General features: G+C 38.9%; 2 protein-coding genes across 2 annotated transcripts; one reads left to right on the top strand and one right to left on the bottom strand.

Moving 5' to 3' along the window:
- Window positions 1-255: 255 nt before the first annotated feature.
- LOC143854272 (FtsJ-like methyltransferase family protein) lies at window positions 256-8,602 on the bottom strand. Its single transcript, XM_077364147.1, has 11 exons — window positions 7,981-8,602; window positions 6,986-7,033; window positions 6,737-6,892; window positions 6,592-6,638; window positions 6,059-6,215; window positions 5,875-5,936; window positions 5,420-5,615; window positions 5,209-5,298; window positions 3,373-3,512; window positions 3,072-3,201; window positions 256-1,525 (listed from the first exon to the last, which is right to left on the bottom strand). Exons 1-11 carry the CDS (start codon window positions 8,458-8,460, stop codon window positions 446-448), a joined length of 2,586 nt encoding a protein of 861 aa, XP_077220262.1. The 5' UTR covers window positions 8,461-8,602; the 3' UTR covers window positions 256-445.
- A 4,118-nt stretch (window positions 8,603-12,720) lies between these two features.
- Window positions 12,721-23,728, top strand: LOC143854333 (uncharacterized). The gene is made up of 11 exons (XM_077364220.1): window positions 12,721-15,414; window positions 16,167-16,277; window positions 16,387-16,419; window positions 17,725-17,905; window positions 17,985-18,166; window positions 18,631-18,767; window positions 18,847-18,942; window positions 22,584-22,653; window positions 22,744-22,818; window positions 22,893-22,938; window positions 23,607-23,728. The coding sequence occupies exons 1-11, from the start codon at window positions 14,104-14,106 to the stop codon at window positions 23,663-23,665; spliced, it is 2,301 nt and encodes a 766-aa protein (XP_077220335.1). The 5' UTR covers window positions 12,721-14,103; the 3' UTR covers window positions 23,666-23,728.
- Window positions 23,729-24,671: the final 943 nt, after the last annotated feature.

Here is a 24,671-nt window from a genome sequence, read left to right as displayed (position 1 = left end):
AACTTCTTCCAAATTTCCCTTCTATCTGTTTCCATTTTCAAAGATGCCTCAGGCACCTATTACCAACGATTGTATCTTCTTTTTTTGAAATGGACCAACGATTGTATCTTGACTGTAACTCTTAAATTTTAGAACACTGGTTGGTTATTTCTTTCCAAAAGTCAAGGGTGGGTGTCAAATGAACTTATGGGTTGTTCAATCAGTGCCTATGTAAGTAACCAGTCCTAGTTTTTTGTCAAAATGCAGAGTCCAGTAGGTATCAACTGATATTTTGAACTGTGAAATACTCTGCAACAAAGGAATAGGATACAAAAACAGATCTTAGACAGGGCCTCTTATCAAAGTTGGAAGTAATATATAAAAGATTAAGACAAAAAATAAACACTCAAGATCTGCACTTGTGGTGTATTAGTAAGTGTTTGGTGAGAACTACTTGCATTCATCCTCAGTCGCCCATGTTCATCTTCCTTCCTTTGTTTCCTTTACTTCCCTTTCTCCCCGGTGCTTTCGCAGATCCTTTTCCTCCCTTGGCAGATCCTTTTCCTCCCATAGAAGATCCTTTTCCTCTCTGACCCCCCTTTGCTGGTTTCCCCTTGGCATTCTTCCCCTTATGTGAACCACCCTTCCCTGGCTTGCCCATTCCACGAGACCTTGCATCCTTTTTCATTCGTCGATCAACAACCACCTTCCCTTTGCCACCCCTTACTTGAACACCCTTCTTTGCAACCACATACTCCTTTTGAGGTTTCTTTGGTATCGCCTTCTTATAAAGACGATCGATCATCTTATTTTTGGATCGATCAGAAATGTCAGTCTGGTCAGAAATGGTATTCGCTTTCTGGCGAACCTTCTCAAGCTTTTTCATCGCCGATCGCTTCTTCCGGGCTTTGGCTTGTGCCACTTTCTTTGCTGGACGGGCATCAATCTCTCTAAACTGTGCTTTCATGGCAGCCACCTCCTCTTTGGTAACAGGTTTGATTGGCTGGAAGTGCCTCTTCTCCTCTTCCACAAACCAGGTGGGCAGACCTTCATCATCAAACATGTATTTGTTGTAGGCATCATCAAGAATTTGTTCCCTCTGCTTTTTCCTTAGCATTTTCTTCGCATAAGCTAAAATCTCTGCCTTGGCATTGTCATCAATCTCCGACTCATCGGATGATAATGAGTCATCATCACTCGTGTCCGTAGCTTCAGCAGGAACGATCTCAAAATCTTCCAACTGAGAAACTCGGGTTTGAGGCGGATTCTTGTCTTGAGATAGCGTTTTACTTCCCTTGGGTTTTTTTGGGATCGCAAGTTTCTTCTCTCTTACTTCCTCCTCCCTTTCGTCTTCACTGTCTTTCTTTCCAAAAGCCCCCTCTTCTGCTGCTTCTGCAAAGATATCCTGACTAAACCACTGCTCTGCAATCTGTTCTTGTGTCGGATTTTCCTCGTGAAGTGGAACCAGGAGAGGATTTGCTTCATTGTCTACATCATCTTTGTCCGAATCGTGGTCAGAACGAACTCCATCTACCTCATCATCCTCCTGAGCTCACAGACAATTTTCATCTATTAGGAAAACCCATTAAATTAGCTTTGAAATAAATTGCAAGCATGACATTCTGCCAAATAAGCCACAACAGTAGCACAACCGAAAACAGTTATAAAATAAATTAGCGACGGATTACCATTTAAAAAAAAAACAAAGCGATAGATCTATATAGGACGACTCAATCCATGGCTAGAAGCCTAGAAGTGGGCAATTGTGCAATAACAACAAATATTTTTCGTTTTCTTGTAACTGACCATCTCGGTCGGCTCTTTTATTAAATATATGAGGCTACCTCTAAAAAAAACAAAAATAGCAGTGTTTCGAAACTGGACTCAGAGGGCCAAGGTACAGGGGAATCAACTCCAGAGAGTCAGAAATTCATGCGGTAAATTTTTCATTAACTCGGGCAAGTCAAAAGGACTTACTGATTAACTTGGCAGCGCAAAACTAGGATGAACATAAAATGGGAGTCGACTCGGGAGAGTTAACCAATTGACTCAGGGAGTTTTTAAATGGTGAAAAATGGAAAGAAAATTACCAACTTTAAGACCTGAGGCTTCTAGAAAGGGCAAGATACCAAAGCAGGAGCACCATCCTACGTATAAGTTTCATGCAATTGTAGCCAATATACTAGAAAAAAACCTAAACACTAAGGCCATGTTTGGCAACCATGAAAAAAACCATGGAATATTTGTTACCCAGGGCGAGAAAAGGGTAGAGAGGTCTGGCGGAGAGAGATATGAGAGGGCCATTGTCATCGGTAAACAAAGGAAAAAAAATCCCCCTACCTCCTATCGGATGGTACTGAATGGGAACCTTTTTCTACTGGTATACAGCAAATTTAAGGTATGGAAAATTAAGTAGCTACAGTTAATTTGGGCATCTCCAGACACCTTATCTACAAGATTTTATATTGTGCAAATGGATATTATTCAAGCAAGCTTTGAGATTTGTAAGATCATATTTTATGCATCGAATTGGTCATTGTAAACAATCTTCTGAAAATCAAATCCAACCATAAAATTGAATTGGACATAAATCATAACCTTTAAAAAAAAGGTGATGAAATTGTTATAAGAAGCATGAGAGAATATGGACCATATACTAATATTCCATCAAATTTTGTAGAAGACATTTCTATGGAGTGTACTTTTATATAGCACCAAGGCTCGCAGACATTTCAAAGAGAAGTCGATAGCAGGATGCTGCCTTCATTTCCATTTTATCACCCTTCAATCAACAAGATAAAACTAAACTTAAGCCATGAACCATCAAATCTATGCCCGTTTGATTGTAGCCTTCAGCATCTCAATTGGGTTCTTTTTGCTTTCTAAATAAATAAAGCTTCACCATTCAAAAAGAAGAAGAAGAAGACCAAACCTACGTCTTCAAGTTTTCGGTAAATACGATGATTTATGAGGTAATTCTTCCAATGGTATTCAAGTATCAACTCAAATTGTAGGATTTGAAGTCTAAAATTCTAGGAAATAACAGTGCAGCAGAGGAGATATTCGATTCAAATTATGGTTGCAAATCATACCTTGAGTAGCTCCCCACCATCATTATAAAGCACCTGCTTTGCACGCTTCCTCTGCTTGATACTTCCTCCTTTCCTAGTTACAAATCGCTCATAAGCTTGATCGAGGAATTCCTCAAGTTGATCATCATACCTAATAGAGATATAAGGAAATAGAGAATGCATTATCAGAATTTGATTATACACAGAAAATAGAAGAATGCATTCTATGGAACAATACACCATTTATATAGACAGAGAAACGGATATTTTGTGGATCATTACCCTAAAGCAAATCAAGCACATAAAAAATTAGAAACTTTACCGTCTTTGTTCTTCATCAGAGTCAAGATCACTAGTTGAATCCTCCTGGTCTACAGGGTTTTCTTCGCTCTCACTGTCTCTGAAGTTATCATTCTCATCATTTAATTCGGTGGAGTCAACTGCAAGCAATTCCTTCTTTCCCTGGAGTGAACATAGAACAAGCACTCAAAATCAGAAATAATCAGTAAGCAATTTATTTATAAATTAGGATATAAAAACAAGAAAATGATAACTTCAAGGTTTGAACAGGTGGGCATGTCTGTGGATGACTAACAATTTTGGAGGAGACATATTTCTCAAATTGCAAGTTAAGATGTGCTCAGTACAAATCATTCTAGCAATGGGCTGATATGCATACCAATGGGTATAATTGGATCCTTGATGTAAACACGAGATAATACTCAACTCAACTCAACAAAGCCTTTTTCCCAAACTAGTTGGGGTCGGCTAAATGAATCCTTTAGAAAAATTTCATGAAGAAGGTGAAAGGAATCTACACGACTCTAATCCTAGCTCTAGTTGGGTTCGTCTGCGTTGATCATTTTCTTCCATTCTATCATATCCAAGGTCATGTAAACACGAGATAATATGGACCAAAAAGGACCCAACAATGCTACTGTTGTATGAGACTGCAATAGTGATTTTTGGCAACCTCGTATCGTACTGTTTCTCAAAATTCCAATAAAAATAGGATGACACTCTTGTACAGACCAGTATTTATAACTCTGAACTAAAGCATTTTGAGAGAGAGAGAGAGAGAGAGAGAGAGTCATATGGCATGCTGATGCATCAGTTTCCATAATAAGTAAAATATTTGTTCTTCTTTTCTTTCTTTCTTTTTCCAGAATCTCCCAAAAGAAGAGTGGAATGGGATTTGGGTTTCAATTTGGAGTAAATTAGTACACAGTACATAAAAAGAACTCAAGGAAAAAAAATGATGTTCTACAGCAATTTGTGGTGTGTTAAAACCTACTCACTGACATTTAACGGTTTTGAGGACATTAAGAATAGCAAGACAAACCAATGTATGTGTGTGCATAAATAGATAGATAGATAAGCATAGTACTAGGTGTGTGTGTGTGTGTGTGTGTGTGTGTGTGTGTGTGTATTGCCCGTGTGTGTCTTTCCCGAAATAGAGCACCAAAATATTCCAATCTAGGATAAAAAAAAATGAAAGTCTCATTGGATCGGAATTGATAACTAAGGTTGGGTTTAAGTTTATATATTCTGCTTTTATCATTGTCTCAGAATTTAGAGGGCGAGCCTTGGCGCAATGGTAAGGTTGCTCCAACGGTAAGGTTGCTCCATTGTGACGCGGTGGTCACAGGTTTGAGTAACGGAAACAGCCTCTCTGCAAAGAAGGGGTAAGGGGGCATACATCTAGCCCTCCCCAGACCCTGCAATAGTGGGAGCCTCGTGCACTGGGCCGCCCTTTTTTATCATTTTCTCATAATATATATTACTCATTACTTTATTTATTTATTTTTTTAACAAAAGATTCATTGTATATAAAAAGCTTGATTTTTAGAGGTTTTTAAGACAAACACACTGACACTTGTCACACGTCATGTGTCTAGATAATACTGGTATTTTGCAGATGTATGCTTCTTCATGTATTCAGATGATTATGGTTCTCTCATACTCATACCTAAATTGCCAAAATCAATTACCAAGTATAGTTAAAAAACAGAAAAAGAATCATCTGAAAAAGAAAAAAAACAAAGCAAAATAGAAGCCCAACAAGCAATTTCTTTGGTAGACTGAAATGCCTTTAAAAGCCAAAATGTGTTTCATGTGATGAAAACCACAATTGAAACATGTCAATGGAAGCACACACCTTGATGGCAGAAAGAGAAAACAACTCATGATCAGTATAACCATCTTCCATGGCATCTATTTGCATCCCTGTTGCTTTGCGGGCTTTGTCCTGAAGATTTACAACAAAAATAAAAATAAACAATTGGAGAAACATTTATGAACCAACATTTTTTTTAACATTTTACTAAACAATATCATTTCTCTCAAGTATTTAAAACAAGAATACAAACCTTTGCCCGTCTTTTCGACATCAGTTTTTTGGCTTGTTTTTTCTTCCGCTCCATAGCAGATGTCAACTCCTCCATTTCATTAAGTATGCGATCATCCTCATCTCCCTTGTCATCCTTAGTGCCTTCTTCCACATCATTAGCTTTAGAAACAACCTGCTGCACCGGTGTGAGGGCCTTCCTTATCTGCATACGCCACCTACAGATGAAGTAGAGGAGAAAAAAAACTTGATCAGCTTAAAAATCGCAAGTAAGCCCATTTGAAGAAATAACATAAACAAATGAGTTCCACTTCAAAATCCCATTTCTCTCCAAATGGAGATTTGATTGGAGAGAGAGAGACCTAAAACTTTTAGAATTTACATCCGTATGTTGCATGCAACAAGGCTTCAATTACAGACTAAAATTAATGTATCTTGCAATGTATATTGAATGAAAAGAACAGTGTAAGGAATTACTTTAGAAGATGCTTGAAGTCCTGTTTTCCCAGAACACGCAGGTCATCACATAGAGCTTTGATCTGGAAAATAAATCAAACAAGACAGTTTGTCAAAAACTCAAAAGTACCTATAGAGGGAAAATATAAGTGGAAGAGAAACAAAACTTTGTAAAACAAAACCAGCAACCAAGAGGTAAAATTACCTCCTCCGTAGTTAATGTATGATCTTTGATAGATAAACAAGCGGGGTCCTCAAATGATATAGAAGTAACTGAACCGAGAATCTCCAGTGGTGTCTCGGACCACACAAAATCCGAAGCCACACACACCTTCCTTAAAGTTGTATTTCCATCCTCGTACCTGAAGCAAAAATGTAATTAACTCCGTCATCAAACCGGATAGACCTAAAAAAAATCAAATTTTCAAAACTTTTCTGGATTAAGATAGCAGCTCCATCTTTGATATGACAAATATCTATTAATAATAGGAAGGGGAGTAGGTATTGAGCCCCTAGCTCAATGGTTGAGTCTCCGTTCTTCAACCCAGAGGTCGGAGTTTCAATCCTAGCTTACCTATCAAAAAATAATTAGGAAGGTAAATGAAGGGGAAAAGGCATCTATCCTGCTTTTCGTTTCCACATCTTAATATTGGGAGTTTTGTTCTCAGAACAACAATGAAAATAAAAAAGCAGGCAATTAACCCAACCATTTGAAACACATCAGAAAAAGAGGTATACCCTTCACGGTTTCTCTTTTGCTTAGTTCCTCTAAGAACATCCAAAACCTGCATCAAACAATTCCAAATGGTATAGGAAGAAGATAAATAAATAAATCTCAATCACAAGTAAAAGTCTTTTTTTACTCTGACAATAAATAAAATACCTTAGGGGGTTCAATGGCTCCTTGAAACAAATGCTTCACGTCAAGGAGACGAGGATCGACCTTTGCAGGGGCCTTATATCTTAGACCTATGACATAAATTTCCGCAGATGTTGAACGACTAGCAACAGGTTTAGTCACCTCAACTTTGTCAAATAACTGCCAATCAAATACCAAAACTCAACCACATGAACTCTCTCAAGAGATAAATCCACCAAAAAAGATCAAGCAAAGAAAAGTAAGAAACCTCACCTGCTTGAGACAGTAAAGGATGGCACTGTAATCTTGGGACCTAAAAACCTGACACGAGATAGAAAATAGCATTTAATCAAAAGAAAAGAAAAGTGAAATCCCCAAATCCATCAGAAGGCCATATGCATCTGATATACAGAAACAGAAACATAGAATTCTCCAGTCCCAATTTAATCATACAAAGGCTGAAAGCATGTGATAGAAAGAAAACGCAAACAGAGAATTCTCGAATCCCAATTTAATACTCAAAGGATTTTTCAATCCCAATTTAATCATAAGAATGCCACACGCATTTGATAGAAAGAAACTAAAAACAGATCTCTCTCCATCCCAATTTAATCATAAGAACACCACAAGCATTTGATAGGAAAGAAAATAACAACAGAGAATTCTCCAACCCAATTTAATGCTCAGAGATTTCTCCAATCCCAATTTCAAATCATAAGAAGGGTGCAAGCATTCTGTGAAACTACCAGTTTACTCCAAAAGCTTAAGCTGTTGGAGAAGGCGTTATTTAATCTTTTATACTTTAACACATTCAATATTAAAAGAAAAGGAAAAAAAATCATAAACAGAGAATTTTCCAATCCAAATTGAATACTAACAAATCCTAAAAAACCCGTTTGCAAGCATTTGATAGTGATAAAACACAAACAAAGAATCCTCAAATCCCAATTTAAAATCATAAGAATGCCACAAGCATTTGATAGAAAATAAAATAAAAAAAGTAGCAGAGTTCTCCAATCCAAAATTGAATACTAAAAAATCCTAAAAACACTACCTTTGTTACGAAAGCATTTGATAGAAAATAAAACAGAAACAGAGAACCCTCCAATACCCCACCTTGAAACCATTCCATAGCATTTGATAGCAATAAAACAGAAACAGAGAAGTCTCCAATCCCAATTTAAAACTATAACAATGCCACAACCATTTGATAAAAAAAAAAAAAAAAATAGTAACAAAGTTCTTCCAAACCCTAAAAACCATAGTACCTTAGTAACAAAAGTCCCTTTAGGAGCCAAGAAATCAACAGAAAGCTTAACAGCATCAATAACAAGAGAAGCCTGAGTAGTAGCTTCTTGAGCCCAAGCTCCACCAACATTAGGAGACCCATCATGCAAAACCACATCAAAAGCGCGACAACCATTCTCATCCATAAGCCTTCGAATAGAGGATTTACATTTCTGAGTTGTGATATCTTCTTCTATGGATACCGCGCCGCGAATTGGGCGGATCGGAAAAAGGTCGACGCCGAGGACAAAACTCCCGACCGGAACGTGCCGGACGGCGACCTGCATCCAGCCTCCGGGAGCTGCGCAGAGGTCGAGAACGGAGCGGGATGAGGGGAGGAATCGGAATTTGGCATCTAGTTGGAGGAGCTTGAAAGATGCTCGGGATCGGTAACCTTGTTCTTTTGCTAAGTGGTAGAATTTATCTAAACGGTTTTTTCCCTTTAGTTTTGCTTTTCCCATCTCTCTCGCTCTCTCTCTCTCTCTCTCTCTCTCTCTCTCTCTCTCTCTCTGTTCTTCTGTAAAAGGGGTGGAAGATGGAGGTAGATGTAGGCTGCTCTGAGAGGGCGAATAGGGGGCAAAGTGTAAGGGTGCTAGGGTTTTAGGAATGGTTTGTGTAAAGGAACTTTTAGGATCGATGGTGAAAGGCACGTAGAGACTTTGTGGACATTTATGTGAAATCAGGACCGTTCATCTTGTAGATGAAACCACTTTTCATGATCAGTGGTTAAAGGTAACTTTGGGTGTCCCACAGGCGAAATCAAGATCATTCATCTTGTAGATCAATCGCATCAGTAGATGAATCATGATGTGATCGAGGGACATCCAATGCGTACTAAATTAAGGGCTACAAAATTAAGGGCGATGATATTGTCACCCCCCCCTGCGTACGCATTCGCTCCCCTTATTAATGCTTTTTGACGTCAAATCAAGCTAAAAGGGGAGCGAATGCGTAATGTTGGGGGGGTGACAATATCATCGCCCAAAATTAACTGTTTACATTTTCTTAGCAAATCCGGAATCCCGAAACTAGGGTTTAGGATCAAGGGCTTAGGTTCAAGGTGTTTCAAGGGCATTGCCATTAAATATTTAAATGTTTCAAGGCCATTTTCTTGGTAAAACCCCAAACTAGGGCTCAGGATCAGCCCTCTTATATTCAGTCTCTCTATAAATAAGAGGGTTAGGATCAACCTATGAAAATGATTTTTGGGGCACAACATATTTAGGTTGTGGCCCATCTAATGGACGGTTTGGATCATCCTATGGTGTGATTTTAATAAAAGAAGGGATGCGTTCATCAAAATACAGTAGTGGTGATATCATTTCCATTCTTTTATTGTAGTTAAGTTGGGATCGAACGACCTTAGGGTGGAGAAACTGAGCCTCACTCAACCATTTAGCTACAGGTCCAACCCCGTTTCAAGGGCATTTGGCGGACTTATGGGTCCTATTTCGCCATGGAAAGCCATTGGGGGGGTCACTTTTGCAAGAGAATTTTTCTTACACTAGGGTGCATGGACCAGGATGGACTGAGAAAGCTTCACGAAGTTGTACATTTTGAGGATAAACTTGATCTTCAGCAATATTTATATCTACAATTTTCTTTTCAGTAATCTAGAAACTAGGTCTTGCATTATTATTTAGGAGATGTTATCTCTCCAATGCGTCCATTCCTTTTCCTGCCACATGATTTGCTTTTAGATTTGATCTAGATCTAGTTCTAAGGAAATTAAGGGTGGTTGTTGTCATTGAGTTGAATTTTGAGTCCTAAACTGATTATTTGATTCAAAATTAAACGCAAAACTCTCTGTCTCTCTCTTAATCTCGCCGGCTATTCTTTCTATTCACTCAACTCTCTTCTCCTAACTGATTGTCCTTCTAGTTTTTCTAGTTTCTGCCATGTTTATTTCTCTTTACCTCCACCAGCTTCCCATCTCTCTCCGGGCTTACACGATGCGCGTGGTTTACGGGTGATTGCACGCATCGAGAGGGAATTAGTCAAACTCTACAAAGTGGGGTGGGGACACCCTAGGTTATCAAAAAAAAAAAAACTTCCCATCTCTCCTCTAACGATTCTGCACCCATCTTTTTTATTTTTTGCCCCTGTTGAAATTTGGGAATTGCCAGCTCGTAGAAGGCATTTCGCAGCTCGTCTGTTGCCTGAGCCGTTGTCTCCATTCACGAAATACCTGACATGCAACAGACTAGCCGCGGAATGCCTTCAGCAATGGATGCTAAAAAATCCCTTAAAATTTAGGGAAATGATATCTCCCCGGCTATTCTTTCTATTCACTCAACTCTCTTCTCCTAACTGATTGTCCTTCTAGTTTTTCTAGTTTCTGCCATGTTTATTTCTCTTTACCTCCACCAGCTTCCCATCTCTCTCCGGGCTTACACGATGCGCGTGGTTTACGGGTGATTGCACGCATCGAGAGGGAATTAGTCAAACTCTACAAAGTGGGGTGGGGACACCCTAGGTTATCAAAAAAAAAAAAACTTCCCATCTCTCCTCTAACGATTCTGCACCCATCTTTTTTATTTTTTGCCCCTGTTGAAATTTGGGAATTGCCAGCTCGTAGAAGGCATTTCGCAGCTCGTCTGTTGCCTGAGCCGTTGTCTCCATTCACGAAATACCTGACATGCAACAGACTAGCCGCGGAATGCCTTCAGCAATGGATGCTAAAAAATCCCTTAAAATTTAGGGAAATGATATCTCCCCCCCCCCCCCCCCCCCTTAACAGTTTATATGAGAATGGTTCACTTCTTGAGCATAAATTCACCCCCTTTAAAGTTTTTCTCTGTGTTTCAAACTTAACGAATAATGTTAGAGGGGGGATTTTATCCGTCAGGGGGGGGGAATATATTCCTCAAATTTTATTGTTTTCATAATAGCGTTTAAACCTTTCCTTCTTGTGCTGTAGCGTTTCTCAATATAAGCACCTCATTTTATTCCAGCCCAGCTTCAATGAAGAAAGTTACACGACAGTGTTGGCATTATCCCACTTGAAGAACCATGTGGCGGCATAAAAACCGTAATGACCAACAAACTAATGGTTTAGATCTTCCAAATAGGGGGCCCACTGCATTTTCACGTGACTGTATATTTCCACCGGATACACTCCCCGGGTGAATTTATCACTGCCCGGTGGTGATAAATTTACCCCCTTCTAGCATGAATTGACCCCACAGATGAACAGCCCCCTTCTAGGTGTATTTTTCAAAATGGACTAGACATCACACATTATAGGATGATCCAAACCGTCCATTTGATGGGCCATAATGTAAATAGGTTAAAACTCAACTCAATTCAACTGAGCCTTTGTCCCAAACTAGTTGGGGTCGGCTAATGAATCCTTTAGAAAATTTTCACGAAGAAGTTCAAGGGATCCATCTACTAGGCTTAGATTGACTAAGTCTAATCCTGACACTAGTTGGGTTCGTCTACATTTATCATTTTTTTTCCATTCTATCATATCTAGTGTCATATTCCATGTTATGATCCTACCCCTCAAGTCTTTCCTCAATGTTTCTACCCCAGTTGCTTTCGGTCTACCCCTATCTCTTTTTACTCCATCAACTTAGTACGAGTCACTTCTTCTCACTCAAGCATCCAAAGGCCTACATTGGATATGCCCAAACCACAATGTAAACAGGTTGTGCCCTAAAAATCATTTCCATAGAATGATCCCAACCGTCCAATCTATAGAAGTTTCCATAATTTGAGTCCCTCTTTAGATCGGAGGGTTAGAATCATCCTTAGGAAATGATTTTTGGGGCAAAACTGATTTACGTTGTGGCCCATCAAATGGGCGGTTTGGATCATCCTATGATGTGGGCTGTACAATATCTTAAAAAATACGGGGTGAATTTATCACTGCCAATAATCTCAAAAACTTATTTTCCGTTTCTTATCAGCATTCCATCTAACCATGTGCCAACTCACATAGTGTGCAAAACTAGGGGTGTCAATGGATCCAGACGGTCCGATGGATTGTCCGAATCCGAAAGTTAATGAACGGGATCTAAACATTTGAATAGGATCCATGGGCATATTTTGGATCATCAAATCTGTGATCCGATAAATTTTGGATTGTGTATGGACACGCCACAGATGCCCATTGGAGAGTCACAGTCCGAAATGTTTTACAAAAATACCCTCTAAAGTTTGTTAATGTTAACCGTTCTATGAAGGGCATTTTGGTAAAAATCTCTCTTATCACTTAATGAATTGGATGAGAATGCCATTTCACTCATTTCATTTCATACTTTCACGAAGGAAAAGAGAGAGGGGTTTTAGGGTAATTTATTCGTTGATAATTGTTAGACATTATATTCGTGTATGTAAGTTTGATTAGTTTTATTGTTTACAAGCATTATTTTATATATAGATTAAACATAGAATTTTTTTTAATTTAGTTTAAGAAAATGCATAGAGACATACTAATAGTGGACTGCCATTCTAACGTTTTTTTTTTTTTTTTTTTTAAATAATTGTTTACTTAGCTTAGTGGGACATAATAGGATACTCCGATGGACGGTCCGAATTAAAATGGATCGTGATCATGACGTGGGAAGTAAGATCCGAAGAACAATTCAACTCCGACCCGACCGATAAGGAATTTGAATGGACGGTGACTGTGACATAGGTGGATCCGACCCGAAGTGGATCCGTTGACACCCCTATGCAAAACTACGCCATTGAGTCATTTGTGCGTGCGTGAACAAAAGTCGAAAACAAAATCACGCGGGACCAAATGTATACGAAGAAGCCGCATTTTTGTTCCTCGCGGGATTTCTTCTCCATTTCAAAACCCTAGAAAGCTCTCATTCCCCTTGTTTTCTCGCACGAGCTACAGAGCAATAGCAGAAAACTGAAACCGTTCAACGCATAGAATATTTAAGAGAAGAGGAAGAAGACAAGAAATCCTTGACGACGAAAGCCTAGAAATTGCAGGAAGGCACATCTGTTTCTCGGATCTAAAATCGGCGGAGAGAGAAAGCAATTCTCAGCTAAGTAATTCCACTACGGCCTCGTCTTTAACGATGAAGCATCTTTGGAAATCTCGCTCCGTCAAATTTAAACATATATGCATCGGAAGATCCTTCCACATTCTAAACAACAGTAGATTTCGAAATCTCCGTAGGTTTCGACTCCCGATCTGTTGGAATTCCAAAAATCCTTTCCATTTCAATCTAGAATCACGAGAATTGGAGCTCTTCCTAGGGTTTCAAGACGGACTTGTTGGATTCTCCCAATTTCTGTCGTTTTTTCTTACAGAAACAGCGAAGTTGGAGCTTTTCGATTGGTTTCGAGGTTCGTTACAAAGTTTTCTGTCGATCTTCTTCCGGAAACACTTGATTTGGAGGTTTTCAGATAGATCTCGAACTTCTTGAAACATTCTCGTCGAAACACTAGATCTCGAGCTTCTCGTAGGGTTTCAAAGTCCGATTCAACAAAATCTTTCAACTTCATGTCCAATTTATATACAAGCACTGGATCTCGAGCTTTTTGTAGGGTTTCAAAGTCCGATTCAACAAAATCTTTCAACTTCATGTCCAATTTATTATACAAGCACTGGATCTCGAGCTTTTCGTAGGGTTTCAAAGTCCGATTCAACAAAATCTTTCAACTTTATGTCCAATTTATTATACAAGCACTGGATCTTGAGCTTTCTCGTAGGGTTTCGAAGTCCGATTCAACAAAATCTTTGAATTTCACGTCGAACTTATTATACAAGCACTGGATCTCGAGCTTTTGGTAGGGTTTCAAAGTCCGATTCAACAAAAGCTTTGAACTTCGTGTCGAACTTATTATACAAGCACTGGATTTGAGAAGTTTAAGGAGTATTAGTGTTGAATTCACTAGATACTATATCTTCTTATGGCTTTGTGATCATAATTTGCTTGAATTTTATACTTTCTGCCTATCTTTCTAAAGAAACTGACATACTGTTTTATTAATCTGATCTGCTTGCGAGATCCTAAGTTCCTGATTCAAATTGAAATTGATCTGAAATTTTCAATACTCCACTAGTAGAAACTCAGAAGCCCTAACTTCAAAGCTACTCTATTAGTCGAATCGCAGAGATTGTAAATCTTCCTGTAATGCCAGCCATGGAAAATTCCTTGAGATACAGCAGAGATTCACAACTTCGTTCATCATTCAAACAGAGGCGAAGCGGCTATGAACCTTCTGATACAGAAACAGATTGGCAGGAAAGTCCCTGGCATGATCTGGCAAAAATTGCACAAGACCCTGTGAGAAACATCAGTCCTTTAAGTCATAACGAGAGGTATTCTTCTAAACTCAATCATGATCCATCAGAATCTATTAACGCTTCAAAAACTAGCCCAATTCCAAAAAGGAACATTAGATCTCCGTATAAACCAAATGTGGATGATGATAATGGCAATGCACCTAAATCAGGCTATGATCCGAGAAGAACTAGAAGTCCTTTTGCAGTTTCTGAGCGTCGGAGACATATTTCCCCATATAAAACGAGTAGAGAGGAATATGATGGGGACCTCAAAGGCTCGAGTCATAGACAAAACCAGAGACAGCCTCACAAGTTTTTGAATTCAGAGAAAAATGGAGCACCATTTCAAGTTCCAGTAGCTTCTAGAGTGGGTGAGAAATCTAATTACGGCCATAGGTCTGTGTCTGCTCCGAAATTTAGAGAGAGGCAGAAGGAGCAGCAGATAAGGTATGGTTCTTCAGAGAGAATAGAATATAGAAGTCCACCGCTGTTGGTGAGAAACCCAAACCAGAAACTGAGGGAAATCTGTTACTCAAATCCTTCAGGTGAAATCAATGAAATGGTTGCAAATGCAAAGCTTTCAAAAGGCCCTGTAACTGATGTTTTAACAATGGACAGCATAGAGACAGGGGATATCTTCTTTTCTCATGAATGCACAGCCTTGCAGAAGAACATTACATCAAATAAGAATGGTTTCGAAAGAAGCATTGCTCCCAAACCTAAGGTGGTTTCTGAAAGAAATACCAGTCAACATCAAATTAGAGGAGTCGGCACTTTTGATCAGAACGCCCAAGTTTCGCTCAGTACTGTTTTATCACGAAGCAATACTAGCTCCAACTCCGCTGTAAGCAGGCAGAGTATTGGTAAAACCAGCACCACGAGTAGTAAGATGAGTTACACTAGTGGAAATACGAGTGAGAGCTTCAGGAAATTCACAGCCAATAGACAGAAAAATCAAACGGGTACGTGGCTTGCTTGTGTAAGGGCCCCTTGCAGGACCTTAAAGTCACCTGAGACTAATGAGATTGATGAAGCATCATTTATTGAGAAAGCATTTGTGGTAGAAAACCTGAGACAATTCTGGGCTGATAAGCATCGATCAAGCTCGCTGAATGGATTCATTTGCAACAAACAACAGGCACAAAATCTCAAGCAACTGGTAAGGTTACTGTGGTCTGGTACATTATGAATTTATGATTCATTTTCCTTTCTCATGTGATTAGGAAAATTTTCCAAATATGCAACTTTCCAAGAGTGAAAGCATGATTTTTCCCACCCTTGAGAAAATAAGGAAATAATAATCATGGAATCTTAGGACCTTCAAAAGCATCCAGGATTGTTTAACAGTTTTGCGCAACATCCCAATACCAAGGCTCAGACCTGGTTGATGACCAGTTTTATCATGAACATTGTGACTCAACCACGCAATGTAATATTTGAAATGCTTTAGTTTTGTGCTACAGCTCCTACTGGATATTGTATATAGTAGAGAAGCTATTGTACACTACATATTACATGGTTCATCATTATCTGTAATTTATCTTGAAACTGTAGAACATAAAATGTTGTTTATAATGTAGGGCATTCTGTAGTACACTAAACATTCCATAGCATTTATAGGTTGATATCTTATTGCTTCATGTACGAATGAATTATGTCTGTGACAAAACTTTTGTCTAATCCCACCATATATATGTCAGACCAAGTGACGCTAAGTTGGAGGCTGGTTAGAGTTGTCTCAAACTTGACTCAAGTCATGAGCATGTCAACTCTAATTTGGTGACTTAAGCTTTGATGCAACCTTGCTCGTAAACTATGTTTTTAGTTACTCTTTGGTTTCTTATTCTGCTCTGGAAATGCTCTGTGGTAGATATATAATCACTGATCGATAGTATCTTTTACATTGGTTAGATTTCCCACAACAACTGTCCTCATATTCTGTTCAAGGGACCTTCAGGCTCAGGAAAGAAAGCCCTAAGCATGGCTTTACTGCGTGAAATCTATGGTGCCCCAGCTTGGAATGTATGTGTCAAGAATTTCATCTGATGTAATGTATGCCATTTTATTTTATTTTGGTTCAAAACATTGAGTTTAAAATAAGCTGACCATTTTTTCTCCACTTTTGTTGCAGATCTCTCATGATTTAAGGTCCTTCCACGTTCAGGTATGATGCATGCATAATTCTGTACTTACCTTTTTCGCATGGGCATGAAATACTTTACCTAACTCCCCCATGAGATGGCCAGAATAACTTTTCTAGAGATCTTTATTTTTTTAAAGAAAAAAAATAAGTTGTGAAACAGACCAAACTGACCAATATTTATTATATTGGGAGTCTTTAATGTTCCAACGATTCTGATTCTCAGAGCGGGCAAATTGGGTGGAAAAAGAATCACTAAAGCGACTCCGCTTCTCTTCCTTAAAATCTGATTTTTTTCGCTAGTCGACAGGTGGTTGTTTCAGAATTCTGATTGCCGAACGCAATTCCACGATTCCTTTTCTGCCTGGGAGTGGGGTAAAAGCAGAAATCTGATTTTTGGAATGTTAAAGAACACACCCTTAATTCATAAAGCAGGTTTGGTGGAGTTCTTTATTTTATCAAGTCAGGCATGAAATCAAACAGCATGAAAATTTGAAGCTTTGTTGGTACAATGAGATTCATGGCCACACTATGCTCATCTTTTGGAATGTGCTAAAATTCATTTCACACTAGTCGGGTCTCCTGTTGGAGTTTTGGTAAAAATCTGATGGGGACATGGGGTTGTTTCAGACATTTGATTTGTTCACTTTCATGTTGGATATTTTTAAAATATTTTATTTTGTAAAATAGAAAAATGAGATTTTACCAAGGGACACTTCTTTTTATGTGAAAAAGTATTTCTAATCAAAAGACACTTATGTTATGGAAAGGTGTTGTTTTAAATGAAGGGGTTCATTTGAAAGGGTGCTTTCGTGTCTTTTTACCTTCTATAAAAGAAGACTTGGGATCTCATTTTTAAAGAGTTTTTCTCCTCTTTATTCTTTCTATTTTCTTGTTATTTAAAGGGCATACTGGTTGCTTTGAACTTGGGGTGCAGCCCTTGTTCTTAGTGTAGGCATTGTATCCTCGGGGCTTATTTCCATGGTAGCCACCTGCATAAGTGGGGAAATTAAAGTCTTTAAGAGAGAGCATTTTGCTTGCCTTGCCTACTTCTCTTCCTCTCTTATTCTCTTCTAATGATCTTTCTAATTTCCTCTTTGCGTTTCTTGGATTATTTGCATCTCTACCGTTTAACCATTCACTATACCAATTTGTCCCAACATTTCAAACATGAGAAATAATAACCATGAGGGAGAGTGTTTCGATCATCACTAGATATGAGGGAGTGCTTTCGTTTTCCTCCATTACAGTCTCCAGAATTTCAACAACCAACTCGCATTTTACTTGACATCTTACTTCAATAACCGGTCCCCTTGATCTTCTTAACAGGAAACTAGTCCGATGCAAGTGATCATTCCATTAACTTCAAGTCCTCACCATGTAGAACTTAATGTAAGGACGGAATCCAAGAATGTTAGATTTGCATTAATGGCTATAGTAAAGGAAATAATCAGCAGCCTTGCATCTACTCCTGAAGTAAGCACTGCAAATTTTATGCCAGATTACAAAGGTTTGAGACTCCTGGGCACTCTCATTATTGACCCAAGTACGCCATTCTTTACAAATTTTAACCTTCCTCTTTGATCCAGTAATCATTCTCTACGAGGCCGACAAACTTGCAGAAAATGCTCAGCACTTGATAAAATGGATAATGGACTGTTATACGGATAAATGCAAGATAATTCTCTGTTGTGAAGATGATACAAATCTCCTTGAATCTGTCAAAAACCGCTGCGAACTTATTATGGTGGATGCACCTGTTATTCATGGAGTAAGCACTATTCTTCCTTTACTTGCACATTAATTTCTATAACCATGTAATATACCATGTTTTGTTATTTGTATGGTTACACAAAACGTTAGCATGATCATGAACTGGTTTTTAGGCTCTTCTACTATTTCTAAATTGTTGTTGGTTTTTAGTCAGTTCTATGCTGCTTCTATTTCTAAATTGTTGCTGAACATTATGTTTCTCTTGTAAGCCTTTGTTATCAGTCATTACTTTTGTAACTGCAGAGAATTTATGAGTTCTTTCAGTGATGTTTCACATTTCAATCTCTCTCTCTCTCTCTCTCTCTGAATTCATTGATGGTGGAGGCACTACCAAGGAATATCCATGGTCGTGTTTCCTATGGTTAACACTTAGGATCAATAAATGATATTTTACTTTGCAAGAAAGATTCCATCTTTTAGGAACCTCCAATCATAATTTCTATTCCGCTCTATTTCTTTCAGATCATGGAGGTTCTTATTCAGATAGCGAGGAAGGAGAACTTTGATCTGCCCATGAGCTTTGCAGCTAGGATTGCAACTAAATCAAAGCAGAACTTAAGGAAAGCAATCATGGCACTTGAAGCATGCAAAGCACACAAGTAAGAATAGTGAAAATTTGGGTGGATGCATTAGTTTTTGTTATCTTGTATTTTCCTAACTCATCTACTGCCCATACAGCTATCCTTTTGTTGATGAACAACCAATTCCACTAGGCTGGGAAGAGGTCACGGTGGAACTTGCTATGGATATTCTTGCTGATCCATCACACAGAAGGTTAGGCCCGAGTATTATTTATGTTAGTAGAGTAGGTCTGTATGTGTACTTACCCAACAAGGGTATTTTGGATACTTTCCTCTCTCTCTCTCTCTCTCTCTATATATATATATATATTCTCTCTCTCTCTCTCTCTCTATATATATATATATATATATATTCTCTCTCTCTCTCTCTCTCTCTCTCTCTCTTTCTATATATATATATATATATATATATATATATATATTCTCTCTCTCTCTCTCTCTCTCTCTCTTTATATATATATATATTCTCTCTCTCTCTCTCTCTATATATATATATATATATATATATATATATATATCATTAGAAGAGGAGGTTGATAAATTCCCATTTGTTAGGTTTTCATGTTTATGTCCTGCAGTCTTCATGAACTGTGTTCCCCGTGGCTGGTAAGCCTGTTGTAGGATGTTTTAGGGAAACTAAAAACTCTCAGAATAGGGTAAACAAGCTAACATTAGTAGCTGATCCAAAAAATTGCAAAAGATCCAACCGTTGGAGTTTTGTAATTTTTGGATATTGGCTAGGATTGGTTAATAGGATGAAGTTTTTCAGCTATCATGTCTATCAGAGCATTGGATTTAACATCAAGGCAAGATTCTCAGATCTTTTATATGCAAAAAAAAGAAGAAGGGAAAAATGCATATACACCCCGTTAACTTTCTAACATTTTCAACTATAACCCTGACTTTTAGAAGTCACCAACTACACCCCTTGAGGTTTCAATTTGTATAAGGTAGACCCCCTCAGTTGACAGTTCGTCCACAGATCGAAGGGTTAGGATGATCCTATGGAGTTGATTTTTTGGGCACACCCTATCTATGTCAGGACCCATCAAATAAGCACTTTGGATCATCCAAACAATGTGAGCCCACTGTGTTTTTGGTAGTGTTTGGATTCGGGTATAGGGTTTGGAGTGGGGTATGGGGTCTTCATTAGCATTGAGAGTGTTTCAAAAGAGGGGGTTTACCTTGTACAAATTGAAACCTCAGGGGGTGTAGTTGGTGACTTCTAAAAGTCAGGGTTAGAGTTGAAAATGCTAGAAAGTTGAGGGGGTGTAACTGTATTTTTCCCAAAAAAAAAAAATCAGAGAACAACGGTCCAGGTCTGATCTCAGATTCGGATCCACTGTTGAGTCAGCCTAACATTTTAGGATGGGAAAACAATCAAGGAAATGAAGGAATCCTCAAATTTAGGTTTGAATCTGCCTGTTGGATCAATGTCTAGGATTTCATGAAGCGGATTGTTGGGTGTTAAGAGCTGTTGACAGCTGCCAAGTGGCAGTTGACAGGCGTCAAGGGGGCTGTTTCGGAGTTTAAAAGAGACTTATGATTGGAGTGGACTAATGGAACGGTTGATAAAGGACTGTGGTCAAGTGGGCTGTTGGACTATAGGACTCTGGATGGTTGGTGGTCAAAGGAACTGAACTGCAGGTTAGGATTTGGGACTGTTCTGGAATTTGGAGACGATGGGAAAAGGAGACTGAGATATATAAAAGATTGAGAAAAGGAAAAGTTAGGGATTTTCATGGATTTGTGGTTGGGATAGGGATGTAGGGATGGGATTTTAGTCTGTTCTTGAATCTGTTATGGATCAAGAACAGTGGCGTCAGGTTAGGGTCAAGGATGAGGCTGAAGACTGAAGCTTAAGGGTTTAGGATCAGATATTGGATCTGGTAAGGATTCTGGATTGTTAAGGGTGACCTAAGGCTGTCGGAAGTTTAGGAGTGAAGGTCTGAGTTGCTGTAGAGAGAGGCAAGGGCAGGGTGGTTCAAAAACAAAAAACAGGTTAGTGAATCAATTAATTTTCCCCTCCATATTTCTGTAGAACTCTCCACCCCATACCACACTCCCCCTAAATTCTCTCATAACACCCCGACATCTTCCTCCCCTTTTGTTTTGCTGATCTATAGAGGCTTGGGAATTTAAGGCATAAAAGTACCTTGCCAAATATCTTCCCAAAACATCATACCCTGCCCTTTTGGCAATCTTATTTGGGAGCCAATCTTTTGAAAACTTCGGCATTCGGCTCAACCCTGTTAGCTTGGTCATGTTTTTGTCAAACATCTTCATGGTATTGAGGGTTGAGTCATGATGCTGCTCGAATCTGTGCTTGGATGGGAACGGTTCGGATGCTGGGGTGCTGCCTCCTGTTGGGCTCTAACGGTAGGCTGGCTCAACCTTTGACCTGCGTCCATAAACCAAAGGTTAAAGGACCACCCGGAGTCGGGCACTAGGAGAAAGGAGAGCTGAACGGAGCATGGCGAGAGGATCGCTGTGAACTAAGGGTGGATACGCGCACCTGGGGGTATGTTTTACCGTAGTGGGAGATGGGCTCAACTGGGTGCTCGATGTGTGTTCCTCTGGTGGGAATACCAAAGGCTTCTCTCCTTGTGTGTGGCAAGTAGATGGGATCCTCTTCTTTGAGTGCCCCTCCTTTATAGGCAGGAGTTACAATTTCCTAGTCACAATGTGGCGGTGACGTGGACCGCATATATTGTTGGAGATGCCAGCGCGGCAGTGCATCCGTGTACGGTTCTGGAAGATGTGATACGGCGGAGCAGGAAATCTGGCTATTCTGACAATGACAGGTTAGCGGCTGGTTGATGCAGGCCTTGTACGGCGGAGACGGGATTTGGCACAGATATTGGTGGTGACAGTCCGTGATAGTGATAATGCGTCAAGGAGCTTTCTTGGAGGTGACGCTAGGTGATTCAAGAGGCTTTCACTTGGGGAGGGTGGCAGGGGCGTGGTCACCCGGAGCCGGAGGTGCTCCATGATGAGATGTCCCTTCCCGAGGCTGCCTGCTACCCTTGCCAAGAGGCCTCACTGAGATGGTGATGCCACGTGTAATCATCGTAATGGAGTTTAAATTTTTTACCCCCAACAAGTCACATTAGAATTGGGCTTAAATCAACACTTAGAAAGTGTTTCAACTTCAGAGTTCAGTTTGCCCAAGCCAATGGAAAAACTTCTAGTGTATAAAATATCACCTGAGATCTGATAATTTTACAGTGTCGTAGTTTACAGTCAGTACTCGGAGTCCAGGTAACTAAGTCAACTTGGTTGAGTTCCACGTAAATCAATGAGTTCCGGTTTGTGGTTGTGAAGATGAAGAGCATTCCGGCCATTGAAAGTATTTACCATTTTGAATAAACTAAAATGATTTTTACACTCCTTGTTTTGATAGTGGCACTCCCCACTTTATTAAACACTTCTGATCATGGTTTTAAATTTCGGCCGAAATGTTTCGTTTCGGCCGAAATATTTCGGTTTCGGTGGAAAACGAAACGACATTCACACTGAGTCGGAAAAGTACCAAACTTCGCCGAAACGTTTCGGAAATTTAGGCCGAAACGAAATTTCGGTGAAGTACAAAATTTCACCCGAAATTTTTACAAGATTTCGTCCGAAATTTCGTACCGAAACCGAAACCGAGATTTAAAACCTTGCTTCTGATTGACTGTTAGTTGCTTTTGGGGAATTGCAACTGCCTTCAACAGACAATTAGTAAGTGCTAATAAAGAGAGAAACACCATTATTAGAGACAAGGAAGTGCAGGTATCATTCCCCTACATAAAAATGATTGAAATTAATCATTCTTTGTCTTTGCTTTTGCAGGCTGAATGTTACACGCGGGAAGCTTCAAAAGCTGCTGGTGGAATTTGTTCACCCCAAACTAATCCTTCAGGTAAATCCACTATTTTTTTTCTTTTAAATTTAATTTATTTTGCAAAAGAGGCTTTCTCTATGATAGAGATTATACATACCCTGAATGCAGAAACTAGTAGAACAGTTCCTCAAGGGAATTGAAGCTAGCTTGAAAAGAGAGCTGTATTACTGGCATGCTTATTATGTGAGTATCAACCTTTCTTCTTCAATTTTGTTAAAAAGAAAGAAACAGAAGCACTCACCCTCAATTTCCTACAGGATAAGAGACTGCCTGTTGGAACTGGTGCCTCACTGAAATTAGAAGGTAATTGGATATTAATGTGCTTAAATCTGATCTTTTTCTGTTGTCTTTTCCATTAAAATAACAGATTTAAAAAAAAAAAAATGATATCAGAATCAAATTTCTTTGGAATGGTGTATCTCGAGATATTTATTTATTTTTATTATTTTTGCCTTAAAATGGAGAACAACCATGAAATAAAATACTTAAAATTTATAAAAATATTAAATTCAAGAACATGATTAGGACAGCAAATAATATCATGAATTTCTCGGGATATTTTTGTGATATTTTCATGTTGAAAATGAAATATGTAGACATCTCAGTGATTTTTCGTAATCTAAAAAAAATTCGGGATTTTATCGTTTTATCAAAATATCGTGATATTTTTAAAAATATAGGAGATATTTATGCCTCTCATTACAATTCCTGAAATACTGACCTGGCAACAACCAATCAGAGAAGTGTTTTATGCTTGTGGGGGCTTCTGTGTGTATATTTTACAAACTTGTGCATGTTTAACCAGGCATGTTGGTATTTTTACATGAAACCCTGGGAATCCGTGTTCTTTTGCATAAAGCCCAAGGGTTTTTATGTAATTATGTATGAAGCAATATTTTGGGGGCTTTTAGATCTGTACCTAGGCGTATTTTTGTGGATGGTTTTGCTAATTCAATGCTTGTGGTGTGCAGAATTTGTGGCGAAGTTCATGGGTATTTACAGGAAGAGCTTTGGTGGTCGACAGTATTAGTAAAACTGGATCTGTATATTTACCTTCAATTGTGGTTATATATATATTCTTGACATACTGAAACGACTGCCATTATTCGTATCAAACCAATAGCGATTCATACAAGCTAAATCTTCCAAAGCTAGGATAATCCAATATTTTTCAAAAAGTATAGTGGGGCCCACCTCATAGGACGATCCAAACCTTTCATTTGTTGGGTTGTAAATGGGCTGTACCCTGTTTCACTTTCATAGGATGTTCCTAACCCTATGATCTGCACAATAGGGAAATCTCTATAGATCTGAGGGTCAGGATCATCCTATGGAGACGATTAAGTGGTGCTTCCTATTTACGATGTGGCTCAACAAATGAGGGGTTTGGATCATCCTCTCCCTCCCTCCCTCACCGCCTCACCATTGGGTAAACCAATATTCCATGGAAAAAAAATTCAAATCATGATTGCCGAACATGGCCTGAGATGAATAAAAATGGTATTACAATAGAACGATATAAAAAAAGACTCTCGACTCTGGTGATCTTCATGTAATGCTGCCAGAGCGCAGGAGCAGACGAGAAGCAATGACCATTGAAAGTAGGGAAGGGAGACAGAGTGGTTACTGAAAGAAGCAAATGAGGTTTGCAATTCAAATGGAGACCCACATAGATGTTATAGAGCAAGGTCAACTTTAGCACAAAATTTGATTTATTAAGATGATAATAGCCTGTTGAAACTTGAAAGCACTACTTGGGCTTGTGCTGTATGCAATAATATGACACATTTGGAAGGAGAGAAATAATCGAAACTTCCAAGATAGTTCGAGACGGCGGGGAAGGACTCTCCTTCACATCAGAGCCAATGTTATAGTAGAGCCAGATCGGAACTTTGTCCCTATATAGTGTTAGCGACATCCTTAGGAATTGGAAGGTGACAATGTTTGAAAAGAAGTGGCTGACCGGGAAGGCATAAAAATTGTTCAAAACGTCCCTGCAAATATTCTGTAATTCGTGCACTGCGGGATCATTCTGC

This window comes from Tasmannia lanceolata, unplaced genomic scaffold, assembly GCF_043159265.1.
Source record: "Tasmannia lanceolata isolate RefF3 unplaced genomic scaffold, GAP_Taslan_0.1 ptg000020l, whole genome shotgun sequence".
In the NCBI taxonomy this organism is placed as follows: Eukaryota; Viridiplantae; Streptophyta; class Magnoliopsida; order Canellales; family Winteraceae; genus Tasmannia; species Tasmannia lanceolata.
This window is presented reverse-complemented; position numbering and strand designations above follow the sequence as displayed.

What these genes read in the sequence shown, in the direction of transcription:
- LOC143854272 (XM_077364147.1), bottom strand. Translation starts at nt 8,460, where the DNA reads ATGGGAAAAGCAAAACTAAAGGGAAAAAACCGTTTAGATAAATTCTAC. An exon ending in AAGGGACTTTTGTTACTAAG is followed by an intron (nt 7,034 to 7,980) that starts GTACTATGGTTT and finishes ATCTCGTGTCAG; the next exon opens with GTTTTTAGGTCCCAAGATTA. An exon ending in GACTTCAAGCATCTTCTAAA is followed by an intron (nt 5,616 to 5,874) that starts GTAATTCCTTAC and finishes CTTCATCTGTAG; the next exon opens with GTGGCGTATGCAGATAAGGA.
- LOC143854333 (XM_077364220.1), top strand. Translation starts at nt 14,104, where the DNA reads ATGCCAGCCATGGAAAATTCCTTGAGATACAGCAGAGATTCACAACTT. An exon ending in TAAGGTCCTTCCACGTTCAG is followed by an intron (nt 16,420 to 17,724) that starts GTATGATGCATG and finishes TCTTCTTAACAG; the next exon opens with GAAACTAGTCCGATGCAAGT. An exon ending in GAAGCATGCAAAGCACACAA is followed by an intron (nt 18,768 to 18,846) that starts GTAAGAATAGTG and finishes CTGCCCATACAG; the next exon opens with CTATCCTTTTGTTGATGAAC.